The following is a 12,080-nucleotide window of genomic DNA, read 5'->3' as shown; positions in this document are numbered from 1 at the left end:
AGGTAAAAGGGATCCCAATGTGTTTTCGTGCCATTTTAAGAGTTTTAAATGATATTTTGATGGTCACGATTATATCATTCATCTCCATTATTTTGGCCAGACTAACTGTGACATGGTATTTTTCTATCAACCCATGCCTACTGTATATAACCAAAAACTGATTACCGGATAGAACAATTATGTAATCTGGCTTTTGTTAATAAACACAATATCTGATTTCTGCGACACAAACATGGTGGACAAACATTCCATCAATAAAGTGTAAAACCACTGCAGGCTGCAACCAAACAATCCTTCCTTTAGTTATTAAAGTGTGTATTTCATTAGATAATATGCACATGATACTCCACCTGCTCCCTCTGTCCATCACTCTCTCCGGTATGTGTCTCTAATTAGTCGTATTATATCACTTCATCTGAGTTTTGTTTACTGTGAAAATGTTTATGGCCTCCTTATAAATGACTAATCGAATGATTACACAGAGAATGAAAAAATAAACAGATATTTTGGGTGTTAGTGACAGATTTTCTTGTACCGGCACAGGTGGGCAGGGCAGTGGTGACATTCCTCTTCTGGGGAGCTTTACCAGGCTGGACGGGCACTCCACAGCTCAGAGTGTAACTGTTCTCTGAGTCTGTTAGAAAACACACACACACACACACACACACACACACACACACACACACACACACACACACACACACACACACACACACACACACACACACACACACACACACACACACACACACACACACACACACACACACACACACACACACACACACACACACACACACAGAGATACGCACACACACACAAAGACATGCATACACACAGACACACATACACCCCCCCCCCCCACACACACACACACACACACACACACACACACACACACACGCACACACACACACACACACACACACACAAGCACACACACACACACAGAAAAGAGAAATGAGACATGATGATGGGAGGTTAGGGAGGCTGAGAGTTTTGATTTGGTCTGAAAAACTGTGTTCCATCAAACATCTGAGTCGTGGGTATGGTATGGAAGCATCTGTGTTTCACTTGGCGGTGGCCTGGGAAACGAACAGTTCTGAGGGATACAAAAGAATGTTATAAATGCTCTATGACCTCCCTCTCCTGTATTCAGAAAGGAGACGGACAGCCCAGAGGAAACTCTGCTGCCATATCACCCCACTGAGAAAGAAAGAAATGAAAGACCTATCAATCCTGTTTTTCTATCTTGGTGTACACACACACACACACACACACGTACAAAGATGCATTTCAAGTAAGAAATGAGGGATGAAGCCTTCTGAGGTCATAAAAGTGAGATGATTAAATAAGAGCCCAGGCTGCATTAAGCCACAGGAATTTACATGGCTCTCTCCCCCGAAAATTAAGACGCAGAAAAACAAATATTTCACTTTGTGCCTGAGAGCTATTCACCTTCTCACACCATGTCGGCCAAGTTAAACAGAGCGAGGGCCTCTTTATGGAAAAAAGGCGTGATCAAATAATGTAATCGATTTACAGATGTGTGTTAAGTACTATCGCAGGAGGAGAGAGCGGGGTGCCAGCCAAAGTGCTGGGACGGCAGAAGCCAAGAAAACCTTGCAGAGTGAAAAATACAACAGTCTGAGTGGAGAGCCCCCCACGAGTCGACACATACAGCAATAAAGAGCGTGAGCGCATTGGTCCAGCAGCAGCGGCAGTGAGGGGAAAGGATGGCACAAGAAGCTGTGACTGCGATAAGTCACCACCAGAGGGAAGCAGCGTGTATAGCATGGCACTAAAGCTCATTTCAGAGTGTTCTACAGGAGTAGAGTGGGAGTCATTTGCCTGCTCACCAATTTAAATGCCCAATTTGGGATTTTCTGTCCCAATATTCAATTGAATTCAATTTTATTTACAGTGCCAATTCAACACAAAAGTTATCTCAGGACACCTTACAGAGTAGGTAAAGACCCCACTCTATGACTTATTAATGACTTACATAGACCCAACAATTGGGTAGCAATCTTGTGCACACATTGGCAACTAAAACCTTCCCTTTAACAAGCAGGAACAATCGAACAGACCCAGCCTTTTGCAGGATGGACATCTGTCTGCACCGGTTGGGGAGAAAGAAAAGAAGAGAGAAAGAGAGAAAAGATGGACCAATGGACAGAGAGAGACAAAGACAGACAGAGAGACACTTCCAGAGATGCAAGCAACCACAAAAGAAACAGTAACTATAATAATATTTATAGTAATGTTAATATGACTTATATGTCACGACAGTTAATACAGCAGAATAGTAGAAACAAGCACAGCTAAGGTGATAGAATATGACAATGATAATAATCATGGTTGTAAATTTGATCAATGATGAGTAACTAATATTTATAATTTATAAAACTAATGATAGTATATATGAGTAATAGTTATAATAGCAGCAGGAAGCACCATGCATGGCAACGGCAGCAGGCACCACCACGATCAGCAGCAATGACAATAAAGGACAATTTCCCCCTCTTCTCTCTCATTTTTTGCATCTACAGTTGCACCCAGAGCACTTCCAGACAAAACACAAATTGACACGTACGTATAACTACATTACCCATCCTTATCAGCACACCCTGAGCTACCCATCAATGTCCCAATGAGAATTAACAAATGTAAAAAGAGAAAAAAAGGGACAAGCCACAAGATAGGAAAAGACAAATCAGAGCAAAGATTACTAACACCAGTGATCCCTCTGTAGTTCATCCAAAACCTGAGCTTTTACACGGGAAAAAACCCTGAATATCTTATGTTCTTTTTTATCATACTCGAGGTCAGACTGAAATAGCAACTTGAAGATGTCCCTTTGAACTCTGAGTGCAATAGGCACTTCAAAATTCTTTCAGGTTTTAGAGATACGTACATTTTAGGTGGAATGGTGGGGTTCTCAAGTTGGTAAAGGCAGCTCTCTTTAAAAACAAATGTCTTAGTATCTATATTTTAATAGTTTGATATATGCAAAAATCTAAAAATAAAATCTAAAAGTCTATTGTTTATTCTATAAAGGGCTGTAGAATTAAATGCATTAATATATGCATTTTTTTTTTACTAATTAAATAAAATTGTACTTCATATATGGCAACATGACTAGCAGGTTTAGTTTTAGCAGGTTTGCTTATTGTGTTAGTTCAGCATCTTATCATGCTAGCATTTGATCATTAGCATTAGTTTTGCAGGTCATTTGGTCATAAACCAAAGTATAAGACAATTAAAGACTTTTCCTGGTGATGGTGCTAGATTAAACCCAGAGGATCAAAGTTATTACAATTCATCCTCTAGGGGCCTTGAATATCTCTACCATATTTCACTGCAATCCACCCTGAAGTTTTCGAGATATAATAGTCCTCAGGATTCATCGGGACCACCAATCCTTGAAGTTTGTTCCAATCCATCCAGTTGATGTCAGTAATGAAAAAGCATTGTATTTGGGACAAAACCTCTGTTATTTAATGCTACCAAAATTGAATTTGTATGTTAAATGTATGGCAGTTAAACGAGCTCAAAGGATCAAACTTCTTGGCATCATTGTAAACACATTTTGGGCCCAATATATTGATAAAGTGGTATTTGAAATTGGCAGAGGTCTCAGTTATAAGGAGATATATATTGGGAAATGTCATTAAAACAATTGTCTTAGCTCATCTGGACTAATGTTCAGAGGTTTGGTCAGGTGCTGCCATGTCACAAAAAATTACAAGTTGCTCAGAATAAGGCTGCACGCTGTTTACTAAGGTGTTCATACAGATCTAATGTGAACATAATGCATAACTGCCTATCCTGGTTAAGTGCTAAGAATAGATTCACTGCCTCATTGCTTAATTTGACTTAACATGTTTCAGTGACTAAATTACCGAGGGTATTGTATAAACGCTTTTGTTTCAGCTTTGATGAACATGATTATAATACCAGACATGCCCAGGAAAGCAGATCCACACTACCGAAGGTGAAAACAAACAGAGAAAAAGTACTTTAGTATATAGAGCCATGAGTAAATGGAACACCATGCCTGGACAGATAATTCAAGAAAGTAGCATCAATAGATTCAAAACATAACCTAAAAAACATCTCAGAGCAGAGCAGCTCTCTGCGTTTGGTAATATCTAACAGATGCTGCTGCTCCCATTAAGATATATAATAATTAAGGGTTTATGTCTATTTACGTCTGTCTTTCGTCAGACCATCATTGATACATCTCAAGTTTATCTATATATGTCTATCTCTTCATTCTGTGAATTATTCACATCCTGTGTTGTGTTAAGTTTGTGAATGTTGTGGTTTTGTTTTTATTTTTGCTATCAATGTTTTGTTTCTGTGATCGTTATTCATTGTAATTATACACTACAATGTAAAGTTGAACAGGTGTCTCATTGGCTCAGCAGATCCATCTGGGAACTCTCATTTGGAGATCTTTTGGGAAGGTGCTGAAAATACTGGTTGCTGATTGGATAAACAATCTGTCTATCACAAACATACGAGCCAAATTAACCAATCAGATCACTGAGTCGTATGACGTACTAACAGTGTCAGGGCAAAGCTCAGAAAGGAAACAACATGTGGGTAAAGGATATTTTACATTTGTGTAACGTGAATTTACAGATCAAAGGCCCAATTTCAGGAGCCCGGTCCATATTCAACAGAAGGATCCAGAGAAAAAAGAGTTAGTGAGCAGCTTGCTCCATAGCTGCTCATCTCATCCGCGGAAGCCTCCATGTTGTTTACACTGAACAGTCTCTTCTCATTGTGTCACACTAAAATCTGCCTCAAAACAGACACTGATTGGTCAGCCACTTGGCAATCTTCTCCAAATTCTCTCCGTCGCACGTTACCAGACTGATCTGAGAGTAAAATACAATGGAGCTCAGAGATATGGATGGTCTCACCAGGCTAGTGTCTACGGCCCCAGCTAATGGTGATCCCAATAAACCAAGTAAAATAAAATCAGGTGCTTGGGTATAAAACATACACTGTATATAAACATGGACGCCCCCTGACGACTGGCTGCAGTAAAGGTCATAAACCCCGCCCCCTCCAGCAAAACAAAAAAGTCAAAGTACACCTCAAATACATTTTTTCCAAAGCAATGTAGGTTGTTTTTATCATAGTCTTTGTTTTTCTATGTCCATCTCTCTTATACACTATCAACCCTTTGGGTGTGTGTGTGTGTGTGTGTGTGTGTGTGTGTGTGTGTGTGTGTGTGTGTGTGTGTGTACCTGCGAGGAAGAGGGCGTTGGAGGGGCAGGAGAGCGAACAGACCTCTGCCCCCCCACTCTTGGTGCACGTCAGCTGGGCTCGGGGTGCTGGTTTCCCATTGGGCAGACATTTCACCGCCTCTGAGGAACACACAGAGTCACATCACCATGACAACCACCTGGATGAACACACACACATGCACAAGCACACACACGCACAAGCACATGCACGCACACACACACACACACACACACACACACACACACACACACACACAGATGGTGCTTACCGATGCAGTCCTTCTTGTTCCAGTGGAGTTTCTGTCCAGGTGGACACATACACTCGTAGCCGCCCTGGGTGTTTATGCAGCCGTACTCACAGCTCCCGTTACTGATGCTGCACTCATCAATATCTGGGACACAACCACGAGAGCATTACAGTCAGGGTGTGTATGAAATATAGGACATTATAATTACAATTATACAACATATTTGGGATTAGGCACATGTGATCCATGAGGGACTGTGAGGGCAGAACCACGACCAACATGGGTGGTCCATATATGGACAGCTATACAAAGCTTTACATCATTGGTACATTGTAAGAGCTGTTTTCACATGGAAGTGTTCAGCATTCACTGTAACTTACAAGGGGAAAATATTCAACAGTATTCAATGTCATGTCCCAAGTCATTTTATTCATAAAGCTTAATATCCGAAATCACACATTTGCCTCAAGGATCTGTACAGCATACAACCCCTTTGTCCTTGGACCTTTGCTTCAGATAAGGAACATCTTCCCAAACCAACACCTAAAAGTGTAATTCAGGCGTAAAATCATCCCGTGGTCTTCTTTGGCACTTACACACATCAGATAATCCATCGAGACAGTTTTTTTCGTGTATAAACTATTAACGGAGAAATCCGGGAAAGTCACTAACACTGATTAATTTACTAGCTAATCACTGTTAGCCACATCCAACTGTTAGCGACTGTCCGGGATTTCTCCGTTAATAGTTGTTACGCCAAAATGGCTCAATGGCTTAGTTGATGCATGTGCTAAAAAAGACCATGGGATGATTTTGCGCCGGAATTACAGGGTACAGATCACAGCAGGGAAACTTGAGGTAGAGCAACAGAGGATTGATCCCTCCTCCAAGATGGACAGTCATGCAACTGCAGCCTCCAAAATGATCAGACAGTTGAATCAACGGCTCTCTAAAACAGTTCAGCACAAACCGTCATGAAGGGACGATGTATCACAGGACTGTTGTATTACACTGCGTTAGCTTTAGCTAGGTGTACTTAATAAACTGGCAGCTGAGAGTGTGTTGTCTCTGTTGCTACAGATACATCCCGCTCCTGCTGCTGTGATCAGGCTCACTCCACCTTTCCATCAGTGACGTCAGACAGTGGAAGAACAGGTCAGAACTGTACTGAGCTACAGGTGTGTGACAACATACGCACACACACACACACACACACACACACACACACACACACACAGAAAAGTTATTGAGAGGAAGTGAGGTGTGAGAGAGCTGTCAGCGCTCAGTGACCCCTCACCTTCACACTCTGAAAAGCATTTCCCTTTCAGTGAATACACACAACAAATACATTTCACACACACTTCGCCTGTGTCTAACAGCTGGTTTCAGGCCAGTTTGCTGTGTCATGCTCTTTGCAGTGGGTTGGATCTGAGCGGGCTCTCACCTCCACAGTGAGTGAGGCCGTAGAGGATGTACCCCTTGTTGCACAGGCACTCGAAGCCGCCAGGGTAGTTGACGCAAGTGTGGTCACAGGTTCTTTCAAAGGAGCATTCGTCGATGTCTGAGGGAGACCAAAGAGAAACATGACTGGGGAGAAATAATGTAGCTCTGTGCAATGGAAAAGAAGGGAACAGGAAATGGAGACAGTGACTAATCAAATTAGGCTTCATTTCTGTTTTTGTTCATGCACTCATAGTTGGTTTCCCCACATCAATACAGGCTGTACCCTTACAGCCAGCATCCAGTGGGAAACCCCCCTGAGTTTTTCACATACAGTAAATGTGAGTTCACCCACCATGGTTAGTAGGGCCCAACCAATATGTGATTTTTGAGGCCAATACCAATGCCAGCTTTAGAGAAAAACCACCACGGATTACTGAAATGGTGGCCGATAAAGTGAATTTTTGAGCTGGAAAAAGACCTTTTCTATGCGATTGTGCACTAATATGACTCAGCAAAGGTACTGAGAATGCTGCTTTCCTAAACAAATAACCTTATCAAATAATATTTAACATTATTAAACAACAGCATCTATTACATTGTCAACCAATTCTAGAAATAAGAATAAATGCAAATAAAGTAAATTGCTAAATAAACATCATGTTCAGTATCAGTTAAATTCTGACAATTTAAATAAATAATAAATTAAAAAAAATATATATATATACAGCTAAATAAACATCATGTTCAGTATCAGTCAATTCCTGACTATTTATATAAAGGATAAACTAAAAATAAAATAAATGCTATATGGCATAATTTATAAAGGACCCCAAGTGTTTTTTTCTGCATTATACTGTTTGCTCTGTAAAAGGTTTTCAACATACCAACATAGGCCAATATTGGCCAATAATATCTGCTGACCGATATATCGGTCTGGCTCTGATGGTTAGTACTACTCATCCTGAGAAAACTGTTGTATAATGTCTTCTGTGGCTAAAATAACCATGATGATGACAGCAAATGTAAAACACAAAGCCTGTGTTACTAACTAGGAAAATAAAGTTTGACAGAGGGATGGCACTGGTTGCATTGTGGGAATCCAGCATTTTTTAAGCTAAAACCATAATAGGAACTACATCTCAATGTGTGTCACTGTGATTTTGACCACAGTGACACACATGTAGCACAGTGACACACATGTATTTATTAAGAGTAACAAGAAAAGAAAGACAAAAGAGCTTGAAGGAACAGAAAAGATTCAGAAAAGAGTCTTTCTTTTCTTGTTACCCTTTTTAATACATATCCAACTTGAGGTTTATCAAAACAGCGTGATGTTTTGCAAATTCATAAAAAAACAAGTGGAGGTTACAGAGTAGGGAGTGTTCTTTCTACAGGAACTGGCTGTTCATTGGAGGAACCCTGTGACCAGGGGCCCAAGGATTCAACTCGTGAACGAATACGAGCCAGTCTGGGAGTGATTGACATTCCAAAGCCTGAACCAGGAACTGCCTCAGCTACATTCTGAACCAATTACAACAACCCAGTGAACTTTATTGCTGTATGAGTTCTTTATGAAAGGAGGGCTCTCTGGGCTCTTTCTGGCTCATTGGTTGCAGTCTACACAGGATGACTGTGATTTCTGACCCCAGAGAGACCCCTTGGCCAAACAGAAAATGCCTTGCTGTTTTTATAATAAAGTTTTTAAACTTAATGAAGTAGTCTGGTTTTCCTTGAGTAAAGAACACAACACTGCATCGGAGTGTTCCAGCCTCACATGTCTCATGCTGATGGTGCTACGGCTGTAACACAGGTGTTGCTGGATTCCACACACATTAATGGCATTATGAATTGACCCAGTCAGGGTTTAAACCAGTCTTTTGAGAGCACACAGGATTGTTCCACTGCATCAGTGCAAGAAAAGGTCAGCGAGACGAGTGGTTTTCGGAAATCGTAATCTTAACGGCTCATTAATGGACAAACACCATGGACTGAAAAGGCCATCCCATTAATCACAGTGGACAGTCTAGTAAACAAATACATGAGCTCCACAGTAAACTAGGACAAGACCTCACTCTAATAAACCAATGTGGAAAAATAAAACTTCACAGGACTGACGGTGAGACAGAACACATTTACTGTTACGTCAATGTCTGTGTGTGTGTGTGTGCGCACGTCTGCCTGCACATGTGTTTATGTATTCTTGTCCAGCACCAAATATTATTAACCTGGAATGGAAGCCGGCGTTTCAAGCACACCTGGTTTATTTCAGGCTGTTCTGCGGGGCTTTACAGGAGCTAAAAATACGACATGTTAGAATGGAGTTTGTCATGAGGAGGAAGTTGTTAAGGCCTGGATGTTAGCTCGGTAAATACACCAGGCAACTGTTCATGTGAGGGGAATAGCTTGTTTGGAGCTAATTCACAAGCAGAGTTTACATAAACTGATGTAAATGTAAAAGGAGCAAATAAAAAAATAAATTGTGGTTTGGCTGATGTGAGTTTCTGTGAGCCACGCCCTCAGTCATGACGAGGTGTTTTGACAGTGATTGCTGACATTTATCTAACTGCTGATAACATTCTCTCTATCTTTCTGCCTTTCTATACTTGAACAGAAGGAATGACTTTTGGAAATTGCTTATTCAACTATAGCAAATGATTAATCTTTCAGCTTTGGCTTCTCAGCTAGTTCTGGCAAATGCTTTGGCATGCAATGCAGTATCACCAGGAGCTATTTTCTCTGGAAAAGCTCACAGGCACAGAAAGAGTTGACAAATTAAACATACATATTTCATTTTAAGGTCATGCTGAAGCTGAATAGTCCAGTGGACGGGACGGAGCTCGCAGCTATTGGCTGGCATGGTGCAGGGGCAAAGGTGTGTCAGAAATAGGAACTGACGCTATGATGTGGCTAACAAAACTCAACACCACATTATTAAAGACTCCAAACGAGCCGCCAAAGATACACATAACCCAACACATACACACATGCATGTACTTCTGTGGTTTTGGGCCGGGGACAGAAGCACCTCAGGGTTTTGTTGTTAATAAATATCATTTTGTGTTTGAATGCTCTCCTGTCTCGCTTGCTGCAACTTGTAACCAGGAATCTGCCTTTGGTCGTACAAATATAACCACATAACGGCTTCGACATGTACACTACACACCCAGCTGGGGAAGTGAGCTACACTGCTGCAGCAACAAAGTGTAGATTATAAGATTGTTCACATTTCTTTTCTTATGCAATTAAATGTTTATACATTTACACGGGATGGATTTACAAACACTCAAATTTTCACACTAGAGCAGCAGGAATTTAAAGTACCAGTCATTGACATTAATGGAGATTTACATGTTTGTTATTTGTGTTATCCTGTGTCCAATTGGTCCACTGAGGTGTTAGCCTAGCATAGCACAAGTAGTGCAAGAACTGGACTTGATACAAAGTGTAGATTTTTTAACTGTTTTCTGCCATAGACTGCCATATCATTACACTAATACAAGCTTTCTTCTGATCCCGCCTCCATCTAATGGAATTCATGAGTGACAGGCTGAGCCGCCAATCCAGAGTCTAAAGGGGAGCAGACGCTTATAGCCACTCGATTCCACTCATTTCCAAGTATTAAACAAATATTTGTGTTATCAATATGAGGCAGATACACTGTTGTTCTTTGAGCTTTGTTCAACTTCTTCCTGTTTATATCGAGCCAAAGTCTGGTAGCCTTCCAGCCAGTACCACACTATTAGCCATGGTAAGCTCCAGTCCAGCAGATGGCAGGTAAAAAAAAGGAGCGGTCAGTAGAAAGATGGCATGGTAGCAATGGTATGGAATGGGTTATGCAATGTTATATTGCACAACCCCAGCAATGTGGGCAGTTAAAAGGACAGGTGTGAATACTCTGAGGACACATCAGATCACTCAGACCACATACAGAGATGGTCTCTGGCTACATTCTTTCAGCAGTGTGTATGTGAATGTGTTCTGAGCCACAGTGAAGGACTGCCTACTCACCTGACACCCTCTGCATCAGTGGAAATACTAATTCACTGGCTTTGTTCACAATGGCTGAGAATTTCGAAAAGCCCTTTATTACAAATGCATCAAACATATTGGTCGATTTGGTTCGGCTTGGCTTGACTTTTCCACCAGGTAAGGCCACAGCCAAATGGGAAGCTCAGTCTTTGGGCTCTTTTTGTATTTTTATAGGTTAGTATTTATGTATCTGCTCTAATCCCTGGCTCTCTGAAACTCCGTGTGGTCCCCAGGAACCATCAGTGGATCAGGTCGGAGCAGGGCCTGAGTATATTTAGACCTGACTGATTGGTAACACCCTGAACCTGAAAGCAGGACCGAATCTGTGTGATTGACAGCTGTTAGTCACTGACCTTGGCATGTCCGTTCATCAGTGAGCAGTTTGTGGCCTTTCTGGCAGCTGCATTCGAAGGAGCCCACTGTGTTCCGGCAGAAATGATCACAGCCTCCGTTATTCTCCTGGCATTCGTCGATGTCTGGGTAGAGAAGATAAATGAATGAAAAACACACAGGCCATCAGTGAAAGCACTCATTTGTGTCAAAGCTCAACCCAGGATGAGTCCAACTTATTCCCATCGCAGCTTGGTTTGACACACTTTGAAGTTATTGAAGTTGTCAGGAAGTTTCTCCAGAAATGTTCCTACACCTTTAGAACATGCTAGTATGCTATTAAAGTGTCATTCCGGCCCGAAATCATCCCATGGTCTTTTTCGGCACTTACATATATCAAATAAGCCATCGAGACAGTTTTTTTCCATGTAAAACGAAGCACCAACAACGTAGTTAGTGAACCCAGAGTTTATTAAAAGAGTGTTTTAAAGACTTACCTACTGGCCCCTGTACCAGCTCCTCTCATAGTTAAGTCCATTCAAGTGGATTACCAAAGTCAATCTTAAAGGAAGGAGCCCATTGATGCTTTGTTTTGTGTGTTGGGACTCTTCTCATGCTACTGCAGAGGTTTGATGTTATTTTCAGCAGTATTAGTGGTTAAAAAAGATGTTTGAATGCCTTCACCGTACTGCCCCGAGCTAATCAGTGTTAGCCTTCATCATCAGTGATATTTTGTACACTTTAAGACAAAGAAAAAGACACACAT

General features: G+C 41.3%; 2 protein-coding genes across 2 annotated transcripts in view; both read right to left on the bottom strand.

Moving 5' to 3' along the window:
• The window catches only part of scube1 (signal peptide, CUB domain, EGF-like 1), a 137,889-nt gene that overhangs the window by 9,721 nt on the left and 116,088 nt on the right, over positions 1–12,080 (bottom strand). The window contains exons 8-12 of the mRNA XM_083935270.1: positions 11,338–11,460; positions 6,957–7,073; positions 5,534–5,656; positions 5,265–5,384; positions 536–634 (exon numbers count right to left, since the gene is read on the bottom strand). Coding sequence (XP_083791396.1) covers positions 536–634; positions 5,265–5,384; positions 5,534–5,656; positions 6,957–7,073; positions 11,338–11,460 — 582 coding nt within the window. The remainder of the gene's footprint in view (positions 1–535; positions 635–5,264; positions 5,385–5,533; positions 5,657–6,956; positions 7,074–11,337; positions 11,461–12,080) is intronic.
• The window catches only part of mpped1 (metallophosphoesterase domain containing 1), a gene marked incomplete at both ends in the record, with an annotated part of 219,862 nt that overhangs the window by 126,740 nt on the left and 81,042 nt on the right, over positions 1–12,080 (bottom strand). The window lies entirely within an intron of this gene.

Source organism: Echiichthys vipera (assembly GCF_963691815.1).
Source record: "Echiichthys vipera genome assembly, chromosome: 20".
Taxonomy (NCBI): Eukaryota; Metazoa; Chordata; class Actinopteri; order Perciformes; family Trachinidae; genus Echiichthys; species Echiichthys vipera.
This window is presented reverse-complemented; position numbering and strand designations above follow the sequence as displayed.